This window comes from Plectrocnemia conspersa, unplaced genomic scaffold, assembly GCF_051122295.1.
Source record: "Plectrocnemia conspersa isolate PC_06_02 unplaced genomic scaffold, ASM5112229v1 ptg000001l, whole genome shotgun sequence".
In the NCBI taxonomy this organism is placed as follows: domain Eukaryota; kingdom Metazoa; phylum Arthropoda; class Insecta; order Trichoptera; family Polycentropodidae; genus Plectrocnemia; species Plectrocnemia conspersa.
Window position 1 is genome coordinate 8,903,986 of NW_028277165.1, and position 14,609 is coordinate 8,918,594.

At 26.5% G+C, this 14,609-nt stretch overlaps 2 protein-coding genes across 2 annotated transcripts in view; one reads left to right on the forward strand and one right to left on the reverse strand.

Annotated features, from left to right (window-relative positions):
* Window positions 1-3,636, forward strand: part of stg1 (stargazin-like protein) — a 95,333-nt gene extending 91,697 nt beyond the window's left edge. Inside the window, exon 5 of the mRNA XM_088187261.1 lies at window positions 1,979-3,636. Within this exon, the coding sequence (XP_088043387.1) occupies window positions 1,979-2,916 (938 nt within the window). The 3' untranslated portion in view covers window positions 2,917-3,636. The remainder of the gene's footprint in view (window positions 1-1,978) is intronic.
* Window positions 3,637-9,187: 5,551 nt separating this feature from the next.
* On the reverse strand, window positions 9,188-12,834 carry LOC148238711 (membrane-bound acylglycerophosphatidylinositol O-acyltransferase mboat7-like). The gene is made up of 4 exons (XM_088197382.1): window positions 12,636-12,834; window positions 11,917-12,102; window positions 9,465-9,600; window positions 9,188-9,394 (listed from the first exon to the last, which is right to left on the reverse strand). Exons 1-4 carry the CDS (start codon window positions 12,788-12,790, stop codon window positions 9,203-9,205), a joined length of 669 nt encoding a protein of 222 aa, XP_088053508.1. The 5' UTR covers window positions 12,791-12,834; the 3' UTR covers window positions 9,188-9,202.
* Between the last annotated feature and the right edge of the window lie 1,775 nt (window positions 12,835-14,609).

Here is a 14,609-nt window from a genome sequence, read left to right on the forward strand (position 1 = left end):
ATATTTCTAATATACATATATATGTGTCATCCGCAAATAGATGAATTTTACATTTTTTCACGTTATTAACTATATCATTAATATACAAAACAAATAACAATGGTCCCAATTTAGACCCTTGTGGTACTCCATAAGACACTAATTTCTTTTCAGAATATACATTATTTATTTTAACTTTTTGTTTTCTTTTATGTAAGTAATTATTAAACCATCTTAAAACTATATTACTTATACCTATACTCTCCAATTTCTTTAACATTATTTTTCTGTCTATTGTTTCGAAGGCTCTCTTGAAATCGAAGAAAACTGCTTCAATGATCCTTAGCCAACAGCCAATCATTTATCACTACTTTTAATGCAGTTTCAGTGGAATGCTTTTCTCTGAATCCCGATTGTTGTTCACATATTATGTTTTGAGAAGTAATAAATTCCTTTAATTGTTTGATTACTACTTCTTCTATTATTTTTTCTATACACGATAGCATGTTGATTGGTCTCATTTCTTCAACTTTTTTACTATTTTTTATTTTAAGTATAGGTACAATAGTAGCAATCTTTAAATTTTCAGGCATTTCTCCTAAGGAGAGTGCTTTATTTATTAAATAATTTAATTTAGTTCCTATTATTTCCCATGTTTTTTTATTTATATTTATATCTAGTTCATCAGTACTAGTTCCTTTTTTAAATTTACATTATATGTTATGAATTTCATCTAATGATACTGATTTAAATTTACTAAATTTTACAATTATTGCTTTATTATTATATTGTACTAAATTACTAAGCCTTGGTATTGAATTCACAATTTCTTCTATGCTCTCAATGTAATATGTATTCATTTGTTTGATGCAGTTAAGCTTATTATAGTATTATTGGTTTCAGGGCTTTTTGTCTAGGTCTATATAATTTTATAAAGGTGTTTTATTTCACACATTTATTTTTATTTTAATTCTCTCTTCCCAAATTTTTTTTTAATTTTACGTATTTTTTCTTAACCCTAATCATAGTTACGGATAAAATGGTAAGCAATGGAAATAGTTATGAACCAGTATTGTGCATTTAGTATGTCTGTATGGTATTGAGCATACATATGTATATTTTAGAAATACATTTTTAATAATATATATGTACGAATAAGTTCGATTTAAATTAATCAACACTTAACATGATGTTCATCTGTGAGATTAAAAAATCTATATAAACCTTATATGTGATGATATATTTCCCAGACACGATAGAAATTAAAAATACGATCTTTTAATATATTAGTCAGCTACTTATACCACTTTATTGTGCTGATATAAATATATCAATTTTAATTTAATATTTGACTAAAATATAATATACTACTAAAAAACCATTTAAAAATATTGTTATTCTCATTTTTTTATTTTAATATATTATATATTAAAAATAGTTTTTTTTTGAAAAAAAATGTTATATGTTTGACAAACAATTAATTAATTGATACTATCAATAGTCATTAAACAATTCAGATTTTTTAAGTCTTCGAAATACTTAAGAAATCATATTATATATCAAAATTTTATAACTTTATAGTATAACGAAAAGAAAATATTATTAAAATATATTATATTCTAATAAATAAAATTCCAATTTATATTGGCAATATTTATTTTATATACCATGTCTAACTATTTAATAATTCCATTCGCTAGCAGCATAGGCACGCGATATTATTACTCAAAAGATTTATGTAAAGGATTTCCAGCACTTTGCAATATATTTTCTCATGTACATATATTTTTTTGCCTCCACTTCATACGTTGACGTAATAATGTCTGCTTTTTTAGTCCTCCTCCCTCGCTTCGTTTTTCCCTTTTCCTAAGATGAAATACCCACACATTGAATATTCTATTTCCTCCGTCCGCTTCCCGGTCCTTCTTAATCATTTTCTGAAGTATGGCGTTTTTCAAAAAATCTTCACATAACTAAGCTATTGATTTTTTTGTTACAGGTCTTCTGATGCTTGTTGGATTAGTGATGTACATCTCGGTGTTTAAAGCAGAGATAGGATATAAATTGAGACAGCCGTCCTTTAGTCAACCGCCAATATTTACATATAGATATGGTTATTCGTTTATATTGTACGTTTCTGGGTTTATAACTATAGAGATGGCCGGCACTTCAGCGGTGTTTTTGTATATATATTGGTATCAGAAAGACTGGTTGTTGAGCATGAAGGAGAAAGCGTTAGAAAAGTACTCTCCAAGCAGCGATTCAAATATAAGTTACACAAATTTAGATCAAGGCTCGGTGTATCCTTGCAAGAAGCATCCGCAAGCATACGCCGTTCAAAGGACTCAGCCTATAGGAGCTGCTTGCGAGCCTTCGACTTCGAGTGCTTATTTAAGTCCTACGTCTAAACAGCGTAGATACTATTTTGACAAAGAATCCCTTCCTCCTGTTTCTCCGTCTTGTAGTTTGCATCGGAATAGGAGTGTTTACGTTTCGACGTCTCTAAGGGACGTTTCTTCTTCTTACGAGTTTCCCTTACCCCCGCCTGCTTTAGCTTCCACTTCGTACGGTGATCCATACGTAAACGGTTACTCAGATATGTCTAAAATATCAACGTTCAGAAGCGATTCTTATGCGGTCAATTCTGGAAGCACTAAATCGCTTCATTCGATTCCCAGAGATGCAACCACAAACACTGTTTCTACTACCGTCGACGTTATGAACCCTGACGACTTTGGGTTCAATGAAACTGCTTCTGGGCCGGTATTTTCGGAAGACTTTTCAACAAATACGCCCAGAGAGGGTGAATTTGTAACGTTTAATCTAGATAGACCTATAGAATTGAGGCCGACCGTGGCACAGGGTATTGGCTTGCAGCCAACCAAGAAAGACTTCGGAACGGGTACTGAAAAATTGCGAAGAACGACCCCTGTGTAAAAATTAGCCGTGTCGGAACAGATCTAAAATTACTAAGAATCTGAATCTGACGCATAAATAAATAACATTAACAACATGGAAGTGATAGTAGTTAGTAATTAAAAATTTTGATCGAATCCATTCGAATGCAATAGCGATCTGTTGACGTAACATTAACAAAGACTTTGTCAATTAATTATAGTAAGAATAAAATAAACCCAGTGTCGGGCAGTAAAAACATCAATCAATGGTTATTCTAATTTTTTTAATTTGTATAATTCAAGTAATAAAGATTTCGTTCAAACATAGGATTCGAAAAGTATTATAAAAAATACTTAAAATAAACACTATGCAATAAAAATTGAACCTCTTAATTTTAATTTTAATTATAACTGAAACACTAAAAAAATACAAATAATAAAAACATACAAAATATTTGTTACACAAATATAAACTTAAACGTTGATTTTTTTCTAAAAAGTTTTGTATAAAATTAATAATTTTTGACTATGCATTTTTTAAGCTTACTACAAATTATAACATTAGACGTTAAAGTATATTTATGGTATGTTAAAGTTCATATTAAAAAGTCACACACAAACAAGTATGTTGAATATTTTATTCAATGTACAATTATCAAATCTTAGTGAAAAAAATAATATTGTATGAATCTAATAATACATCCATATGTCACATATAAGTATTTAAATAATAAAAAAAAATTACAAGAAAAATAGAAAACATGCAATAACTACAAAAATACTATTTAGATTAGCATTATATCAAAAATAAAATTTTCAATAACAAAAACGCTTGGAACGTCCTTTTGTGAATTTCATTAAACATTATTTTATATGTGTTGCAAAAATATATTTGCTTAGTAACTTAAGCTCATTATCTCCGTTTTAAAAAAAATAAGTCTGAAATGCTTAAGCATTTCAGACTTATTTTTTTTAATTACTCAAATTTTTTAAAAGTTTTCACTTTCAAGAAGACAATAAAATAGTTCTACAATACGACAGTATGCATGTGGCAAAATTTACTTTATCCAGACATTGCTCCTTCTGAATACTATTTCTTTCAATAGACGCAACACTTCTTAGATAGAAAAAAAAATATAAATTGCATATAAAAAACAGAGGGTTGATGGTATATTTTAAAGCAAGGCTGTTTTTTTAATGATATTAAAAAAATAATTGAAAAGTTCTGTCAAATAAAATTATATAAAAAAAACATTTTAAAATGATTTTTAGTTTCAATAATTTCGGGATTATCTAATATATAGCATATTAATTATTTTTGTTAAAGTTAATTTAAAATTTTTAACTACTCATAAGTAAATTAAAAACTTTAAGATAATATTTTTTTAACTTCAATTAAAATAATTTGTAATGAAGCTGTATTTCATTTTAAAAATGTAATAAGCATGATACATAATGTGGACTTTTTAATATGAACCAAAAAAATCATAAATAAATTTTAAAGTTTAATATCATAATTTATAGTATATATTCAATATGTCAGTGATTTTCTAAAATCATTTTTTTCACTTTTATACTGTAAATATCACAAATAAAAATATAATTATAACCGACACTGGTGTAACCCATATGTAATAAATAGAATCCGTTTTAATTTGCATCGTAGAGATAACAAATGTATTCAAATACAAATCCTACCTCTAAAATATAAATATTTAGTCAAAATAAAGAACAGGAAAATTACATCAGGCACGATAGAACATATCTTCCAGTTTGCAGATTTATATTTATTTTCGGATTCGAAAATAATATGATAATAACGAAGCATAATTCTGAGAATCGTGAGATTTTTTAATTTCCGTGCCTGATTTACGTCAACAGCTTTATTGTATGTACATAAATAGTGAATATCAAACATTTTTTTTGTTGTTGATACAATAATTAAAATAATAAATAAATTTTAATTAAATAAAGGCTGATTATGCATATTCGATTAGGCTTTATTTCAACTATTCGTGCTCGAATTTGATTCGGATGCTCAGTACAACAATAATAAAATTATGATGCGTTATTATTACATTTCGATTACAAATTCAGCGAAAAATATACAGTCGACTTGTAAAGTTAAAATGAAGACGAGGAATTCGTCTTTGTCCCTTTCTCGAATATCGAAATTCTAAGGAACGAATTATACATCTTCGAATGACTTGCACTCATTCGGCATCTGAAATTTAACGACAGTGCCTTGTTTTATTACGAGTAAGTGACAAAGGCGAAGGGATTTCATTTATGAAATGAAATCTTCAAATAAAATATGACTTTCATAAGCAGTATAAATCAAATTCGAGCCAATCATGATGACATGTTAATTTTGTGCAATATCCACATATCAGCGTATAAAAATGTGTTCTACGATTGAATGTAAATTTCGCATACGAAATTTAAAATATTAATATAAAGTGGCCAAACATTATAACTAAATAAAATATTGATTTAAATTATGAATATGTTTAAAATGATGTAAAAAGATCCTAGATCTTGTTATACACCTATAATATATTATATATATTATTATACATGTTAACGTTTAGGTTTAAGAATCGTTTTATATCGTTAATTTTTTAAGTGTGTTATTAGTTCCCTTAAGTACATAAACATGTTACACACCATAAAGTTTTATATAATAAAACGACGATGATAATGATGATGATGAAATAAAAAAAAATACAATTATCAAAACTTGTTTTATTTTATTGTATACCATTTTGTTTCCTAAAAAATACCGCTAGCAGATAAGAAAAAGAAAAAGCAAAGCAAAACAAATAACACTTAGATGTATTTATTTAATGTAAATATTTTCTACCAACATTTATAATGAAAAACACAATCAAAAACAATCAATTAAGTAGTGAACATCATAAGTAATTTCTTGCCAAGCTAGCTCGATTTTATTTTGCTCTAAATTTGGGCACTTTTTATGATCACTAAAGCGCTTATGATGAAGCAATTTTTAATTATTCATAACAATATTTATGAGTGAGTTTATTGATATTTAAAAAAAATTGGTACATAGAAATGGTCAGAATAAAAATTAAATCCTGAGCATAATGTTATTAACAGTCAGTTAAATGCTAAGAATAAAAATAGAATATGGTCAGTTTAAAAATATAAAACAATCAGAATTAAAATATTCATGGGAATAAAAAAAAGTATTATAAATAGGGCTTTTTTGTCACGTAACGAGGTGGAACGGCGTTCCGGCACTTTTTTTACAGTATTTTTAATGTTGTTTAAAAAGCATTGACAATTTGCGTAACATTTCATTTATTTATTTGTACATATATATGACGTCATTATTTTCGTTTTATTTATTTTTAAGTGTAAAATTTCAATCTCGAGTTTAAAAATTATACTTCTTAACCATCGGTTTCACTAAAAAAGACCAAAACAATAACAATATTGCAATATTGTTATGATAAGGAGCTATGGAAAGTATAGATACTTGATAAGAAGCGATTTTCTTACAATATATTACATTTCTTACAATTTTCAATGAGTGAAAATCGAATGAAGAACATCTAAACCGAATTTTGACCAATAGGAGAGCGCAAAAAACAATTATCTCTCCTCAGAAGTCAAAAATTCACGTCAAAAGCAATAAAATCGTGCCGTCGCCGTCGCAGTGGGAACGCTCGGCAACGAGCGTGGGAACGCTCGTTGCCGAGCGTTCCCACTGCGACGGCGCCGACACGATTTTATTGCTTTTGACGTGAATTTTTGACTCCTGAGAAGAGATAATTGTTTTTGCGCCCTCCTATTGACCAAAATTCGATTTGAATATATTTTGCCCAATACTCTCACATCAATAAATTATGAAATAAATAATTCTCTTACATAAATTTTATTTATTTTTTTATGTGTTTCGTGGCATAGGAAAATGGCGTTAAATTGAATTTAAATGCTATTTGAATATAATTGTTTTAGTAAAAATCTTGACAAGATGTTAGTTCCGGCGCCCTATTTTTAAAAAAAAAAGGTCGGATTATAATTGAGCAATAAACTATTTATTTTAGAAATATCTTATAAAAGATCCTTCCAAGGTAGTTTTATATGTTATCATCATGTCTTTGTCTCTTAGTTTTTTGGTTTGCCAGATTAGTAATAAATACTTTGATTTTTTCTATTACACTGTTTTACTGGCGTGGTTTTCGGAACTGTGAAAGAAAATAAGTTTTTTTAAGAAAAAAATAAGGCAAAAGTTAGAAAGAACGACAAGCAAAAAGCGGTTGGAACTTATCGCTTAAGTGCGGCTTTGTCCCTTAATGCCCCGGAAGAAGGGTGAAAAAATGCTGCTCTGGAGCTCATCTCTCTTTGTTAGGCGATGCAACAAGCTGAAAACATGTAGCCATGATGGGTATGTATGTGTGTGTGTATTAGTGTCAAATATATTTCTGGATTAGGTTTACCATGTGAAAAATGTAGGTCGGTGGCCTTTGTTTCACCCATGAAAATTCTGCTACAAAGGATGAAAAATATACTTCATATACTAAAAGTGTGCTAATTAAATTATGTTTATATTATTTTATGGTGAGAAATTCAGGTAGAAAAGTTCTTGGAATATATTCTAAGTTAAAGACTAATGTATTTTCTGGAGTTAAATTTGAGAAATAAAATATAAAAAATAACATAAAAACTGTTCTTAAGGCTTAAAATAATTACACTTTAATAATATTAGAGTTCATTTATACAGTACCGTAATATCCTTTATTCAATTATCATGAAATAGATGACAATATTTATGCAGCATTATCTTCGCATGTCTAGTTATTTATTTGACCGCAGGCTACAAAATAAAATTGGCAAGAGTGAGCCGTTTTCTAAAAAAAATATTGTTATATTTATCTTGAAGCGCAAAGAAAACAGCGAAAGCTCATACACGTAGATAGAAATATATAATATATATTGATATGTGAAATTGCGCAAGGATCTTTTGAATGGATTTTCGCACTTATTTCACTCTTTCCAGGATTCGCTTATTGGTTTTGTAAGAAGAAACCTAATTTTGACCTCGAACAAATTGGCAAGTCAACAAAAAGTTTTTAAATACGACATAGGGAATTTTTAGGTTCAGTCTTTCTGTGATTAAACTAATACATAATATTTACGAAGATCTTTTAAAAAAATGAACGTTAAAAAAATAGTCGGATTGCAGAGTTTTGCTTATTTTTTAATTCAAAATAACAATAGAGTTTTTCCATGCGAAACTTTAATACGGTTCGGACAATGGTCATGAATTATTTAATATTTATTTTGTGTGTTTTATTTTGGTTGGCAACAGAAAAAAATAAGGTTTTCCGACTGTATTTTGGTTTTCAAATCGCAGCTGTATCTACAAACGGCCATAATAAAGGGAACGTTTAGGCAAATTCAATGATATTTGCATGCTTTATGCAAAATTCTCTTTCTCCCTATGTGCCTGTAAATATTCGTAAGAAAAAAGTGTAGAGAAAAATCACGCTAACGTATAAATTATAGAGCACATGAAAATTTATGATTTCTACAAAACTAAATAATAGTTGTTTTTAAATGATACAAAAAAATATTATTGCTAATGCAGGTTAATGAAACTTTCGGGTTTTAATGGCAAAATGATGTGACTTTCCAAATAAATGCTTGAAAATCGAATCATATCAGGCGGTAATCTTGGAAGTTGGCGTCTTTGCTGGAGTATCGAGTAGTATTATTCTCGGCTGCGATTTTATGAAGCAGCTGGCACTTTTTGTGATTAGTATTTCTTTTCAAAAATTATTTCTCGAGTTTCTCGACCAAAATGTCATATAGAGAAATATTATAAATCATTTTTTATTATATAGAATAAAAATTTTACAAATATTTTTAAAAGGTTCACAACTACTACTCTTTTTATAACCCTAGGTCTGGGAATAACAAAATATTGTATTCAAATTTTAACACCCTTACTCGTTTTATTTTTGTTTAGTAATAAAAGATACTCATATGACGCAGAGTGATGTATTCCAAATGAGCGAATATTGTCATGGCAATGTTGAAGTATTCCTTAATAAATACCCCTGTTACAGTAACAATTATTTGCTTATAATATAAAATTGTATTGTAATATTTAAGAGCAGAATTTTTATATTTTCAATATAAACCGACGGATCATGTTTATAACAAAACGTCAATAATGAAAATAAACGTAAATTTTGCGTCAAACTTTCGACGTTTTAATCCAAGAATTATTGAACGTCTCGCGTCAATCAAACTGAACATAAATATTTTAAATACAACACTTTTATAAATAAGAATTATTTTTTAATAAAATACGAAGCGACAGCGCCTACGAAATACAACAAAATAACAAAAAATACAGGAGTATAATATATCAGACTGAAATACGAATGTATGTCTTCCACGTGGTATAACATACAGGATAATGAGAAAAACAAACAGTAACACTCCCGCAGCAGCCACATGATTATTAGGTAGACGGTTGATACCTAAAATGTTGATTCTTGTTAGATCAAATATTTTTATTATGCTAAATATTAATATAGGTATGATACAAACCCATCCTTCTGTATATTGATAAATTTTCCAGTAGTGCTTCATCGATATCATGAATATAACCATCATTGAAGAAGCAAACATAAATCCAGGATTAACACCATGCCATAGTGTGTCTATTATCATTGTGATGAGAAAACTTTAAAAAATAGATAAAAATAAATAGTCAACTAGCAATAATAACAGATTATATTATTTATATTATGTATTTAATTTCGATTTTTTTTACAATAAAACTAATGTTAGATCTAAAATTACAGTTAAACAATTTCGTATGTTATGTTTAATGAGCAGTAAAGATATATTATATAATAAGAAGTAGCAACAATATTTGTTCATAAATTCAAGTGAAAATCTTTTATAATTTTTTTATTTAAAATATGCAAAAAAATAGTATATAGATCACTACGAAAAAAATTCAATACTTAATAACAATTAATTACATATTTTTAATTATTACACGTTTAGAGCTACTTTTAAATGTCTTACGTTTTTATTTTCACCTTCTGCTCAAATTAATAAAATACAAGTATTATTTTTATATTTTTTATATTGATTTTGAAACAAATAAAAGTTAAGTTTAAGGCTTTGAATATAAAATGTAAATTTATTTGTATAAAAATATTGTATCCAACTATAATTAAATTATAGTTTTGTTTAATTTTAAGGATACTATAGAAATATTTTTTTCACGCTGATAAAATAACTATTTACGGATAGTTTTGTGATAATTTGCATTTTTTACTTTGCACTCATTCTCTTTTTTGCGAGAAAATACTACTATTTGTATTATTATTATAATATTTAAATAATTTTATAAATGTGACTTTAATTTATTGTACATATAAAATTTTATTTAAATTAATAATATAATTTTTAGTAAATATGAAATGTGAAATAATTTTTATAAATATAAATTTTAATTTTTTTATACATTTATTTTATATTTTTTCATATTTTATGTTTGAATAAATTTACTATGTACTTTATATAAAAAATATTTATTACTTATGATACATTTTAAAAAAAACGCAAACATCGAAGATTTACAAAAAAACTTGATAATTTTAAAGAAAAAAATATAGTTTAAATTTATTGCTAGTTATTTAATTGAACAGTCAGTAGTCTTATTATTTAGTCAGTAACTTGAAAAGAATGGTCAGCTTAAAAACGGTTAGTATTATAATACATTTATTAATTTTTATAAAAAAAAACATTTCTGACTTTTTATATAAAAAGTCAGAAATTTTCACATAAAAATTGCATTTTTATTTTGCTCACCACATTGCAAATATTTTCTAACCACATAGCAAAAAATAAATATTATCTTTCCTTAAACGATAATAAGTCAGACTGTATCATTTAATTTGTTGCAAATATTTATGCCCCTAATTTCACACATCAATCTTAATTTGTGGCAACAATAACGAATATTTTGTTAGATGATATTCCATGAATAACTTTTGATGTTATTTGTTGCATGAAGTCATATATTATACTTACAGATTATATTTTATTAATTTTTTTAAATTTACATTTATACAATATGAATATTAAAAAAGAAATATGTTAATTTAACAGAAACATTTTAATAACTTTATAAGTAAAAATATATATTTTTAAGTTATATTGTGGCATAAAACTTTATTTCAATTTTAAATTATTTTATTAAATATTTAATAAAATTGCTAAAGATAAAAAAATCTAATTACTATCTAGCTTGATAAATATCATAATTATGACTGATCATTTGATTTGTTGCCAATATCTATAAAACTGATTATATACACATCAATATTATATTGTGGCGAAAAGAACGAAATTATTGTAAAGAGATATTATACGAATAACTTCTTTAAATATATATTGACACATCAAGTTATATTTAAATACTATATATTTTTTATTTACATAGATAAAATTAACATTTATACATTTTAAAATATAAAAAAAAAATTCCAGAGCCGCTTTTATTAAGTGATGTTGAAGTATATGTATACTAATTATTTTTAGATGTATTATAAATTTTATGTTTTTATACATTATTGGAATTCAGGTAGAAAATTCTTTGTTAGGGATTGAAAAATATATTCTGACGATATGACGACTGACGACTATTTAAGGTAATTAACAAGGCTTAGAAAAATATATTCTCGTAATAATAAATTATATTTATATAGATTAGATGTATTTAAATACTTGGGGTTTATTAAGAAAATTACTGCATTGTATCAATATATACATCTGTACTATTTTGCTTTTATAATCTAGTAAAATTCAAGGGGTCAAATTCTCGGGTTCTATTTATGTTAAAGGACAAGGTTAAGAAAAATGATAATATATTTAAAATATATGCATTTAAATACTTCTATTAGGAAACTATTACATACTATCAATATATACCTTTTTTATATAAACTAATAATATAAATAATTATTAATAAATAAAAACTCACGCTAAATCAGGTTTCTCCACATAAGAAAGAACACTCTTTTGTATCATATTAGAGACCCAATACTGAAAAGTCATATTCCAAGCTTTGATCATATCCCTGACCCACGAAGTTGTGAAAAGCTGATACAGATAAACGTTTTGAACTGTCTTCAGATCGTATTCTTCTTTCTCAGCCATTGTGCTATTCCTTAAATTCATTAAATTGTTTGTGAAAATAATATAAATGTAAGGGAAGATAGCAATATAAATTTGTTTGTAATTTTATTTAAGTAATTATACAATACAAGTAATTAGAATAACTTTAGAGCAAAATATATATAAATATGAATTTTTCAATAAAAATATAATAAACTTTCTAAAATATATTTTGAAGCAGAAATAGTAATTCAGGTGAATTTAAATTGAATATATTAGATATGTAGAAATTAAATAAGGGTTTTAGTTAAGTTTTACATAATATAGAATATATAAATAATAAGACAATTTAAAGCTTACAGGTTGTCGTTTTTCTTTGCTTTCTTGATACGATAAAATCTTGTAAATAAAATCTTAGCGAGCTTAATTTTTCTTTGAACTTTATTTTAAAAAAAAAATCCTACTTTTTGATGTAACCCAAAGCTACTTTATTTATACGGCTAGTTTTTGAAGTAATACATATATACATATATGTTGTTTTGAAGGCCATTTTTATGAATCTCTGATATAAGTCATTTTACATACATGCGGATTAGTTTGTCGTAACGTCTCGAAGGTCCGTGTCCTTGTTTGTTCTCTCCTTGAACGGGATAAGCTCCGAATCCCGAAACGGCGCACACCAACTCCCCGAGGGCAAACAGATATATCATCCAAATTCTGGAGGCGAGCCCTTGCATCATTCCGTATGCGGAAATGTACCAAAAAGTTTCGCCCTTAAACTCTTCCGTCGATACGTACTGCACAAAAGGGTGAGAGGATGTAAATTTGACTTTCAAATTGTAACAAAAGAGGTTTGACCTACAAACTTTGATACAACAATCGAATGTTTTGTGCGTCAGATTGGACGGATTGATAAAGGTCGACCCAAAATACTTTGACCGCAAAATAATTACTACTTTATTGTAAATATTTTTTTTTAAGAAATAACAACTTCAGAACTTATATATGAGAAATATAATACAGTGCTACTTACTTCAATAGGAAAATATCTTCCATGTATTAATAAATATAATATTAAAAACGATCCAGTCATACAAATTCTATTAAATATAAGGCGATAGTTTTTAAAATATTTAGAAAAATCACTTCTTATGTAATCTTCGTAAGTTCTGTATCTATAAAACAATCCTATAATAAAAAGGTAACTAAAGATGATTTTATCACATGATAAATAATAATAAAAATTAAATAATCTCACCTGAAACCAATTCGATGTGAAAAAAAGTAAAATGGAATAGATCCCAAAATGATGGTTCAGTATCATAATCTCCACTATTATTTTTGATTTTATCTTTCTTTTCCATCACTTTATTTTTGTATGTAAAATGTATATCAAATGCTACACCTGTCATTTTAGCCATATATAACATCAATAATAGAGTGATTTCAAAATATTTTCCAGATATTTCTTTGGAATAGATCATTCGAAATGATGATATGTATGTCAAAGTTATGATTAAAGTAACAATGTGACACTTTCTAATAAAAATAAAAACATATGTATTGTATAATATGATAATAGTATAAACATACTCAAAACTTACTTTGGTCCAGAATATAAAATTAGTACAATGGTCATTATATATACCATAAAGGCGTGCCAAAAATGTTGACCATACATCATAGCAAGCGATGAAATTCCAAAAATTGTACAAATCCATTTTCGTAACTGTTTGTTTTTAACATGCCTCAATATGACACCAATAGACAACGCTCCAATTGTAACGTGAGCATTTTCGATCGTGTACTTGACGTAGGGATAGAGTTGTAACATTTGAGAAACATTAATGAATAAGACCTATCACTGTGATGAATTAACTACGAATGATTAGCGTCGGTATTATTTTTCGTATGTCAAAATAACTGGTTTTTATTTCATTACCGATTCATTAATATGATGAGTGGTTGGTGACAGCGATTCTCAAATATATAAAAATTTAAATAAAATCACAAGCTTATAACCACTTATTTTATTATATTAAAATGTAATTTTTATATCTTATGAAGTCATTATTAATTTTTTTTTAAATATGTTTTTATGATAAATATATACATATAACTTTAGAACCTCATATTAAAGTTTGAGATTAAGTCACCAAACCTTTTATATAATCGTTTATTTAGTGAAATTTCCAATTGAAGTGCATTGCTAATAAGTGCTCAAAGTTGTGCAATTTTCACAAAGTGTATTTGCATTCTAGAAAGTAATATGACATAGAAAAACTTTATTATATAAGTATATATCTATCGCTTATGCATAAAATATATTTTGTAGTACAATTTAACTAAAAGTAAATAAATATTGTTGTCTAAAATTGAACGTAGATGGGTATTTGGCTTTGGTATAAAACATTTATTGGCATGGTTTCAATGACAAATAATATTTTCTTGATAGATTTGGAACAATGTACATTCTCAAAGATTTAAAAATGCGCATTTAATATTTATCAATTGTATGTTATAATATTGTATTCATTAATAATTTAATATAATTATAAA

What these genes read in the sequence shown, in the direction of transcription:
- LOC148238711 (XM_088197382.1), bottom strand. Translation starts at nt 12,790, where the DNA reads ATGATGCAAGGGCTCGCCTCCAGAATTTGGATGATATATCTGTTTGCC. An exon ending in TACGACAAACTAATCCGCAT is followed by an intron (nt 12,103 to 12,635) that starts GTATGTAAAATG and finishes AATGAATTTAAG; the next exon opens with GAATAGCACAATGGCTGAGA. An exon ending in GTGGAGAAACCTGATTTAGC is followed by an intron (nt 9,601 to 11,916) that starts GTGAGTTTTTAT and finishes TATTTTTTAAAG; the next exon opens with TTTTCTCATCACAATGATAA.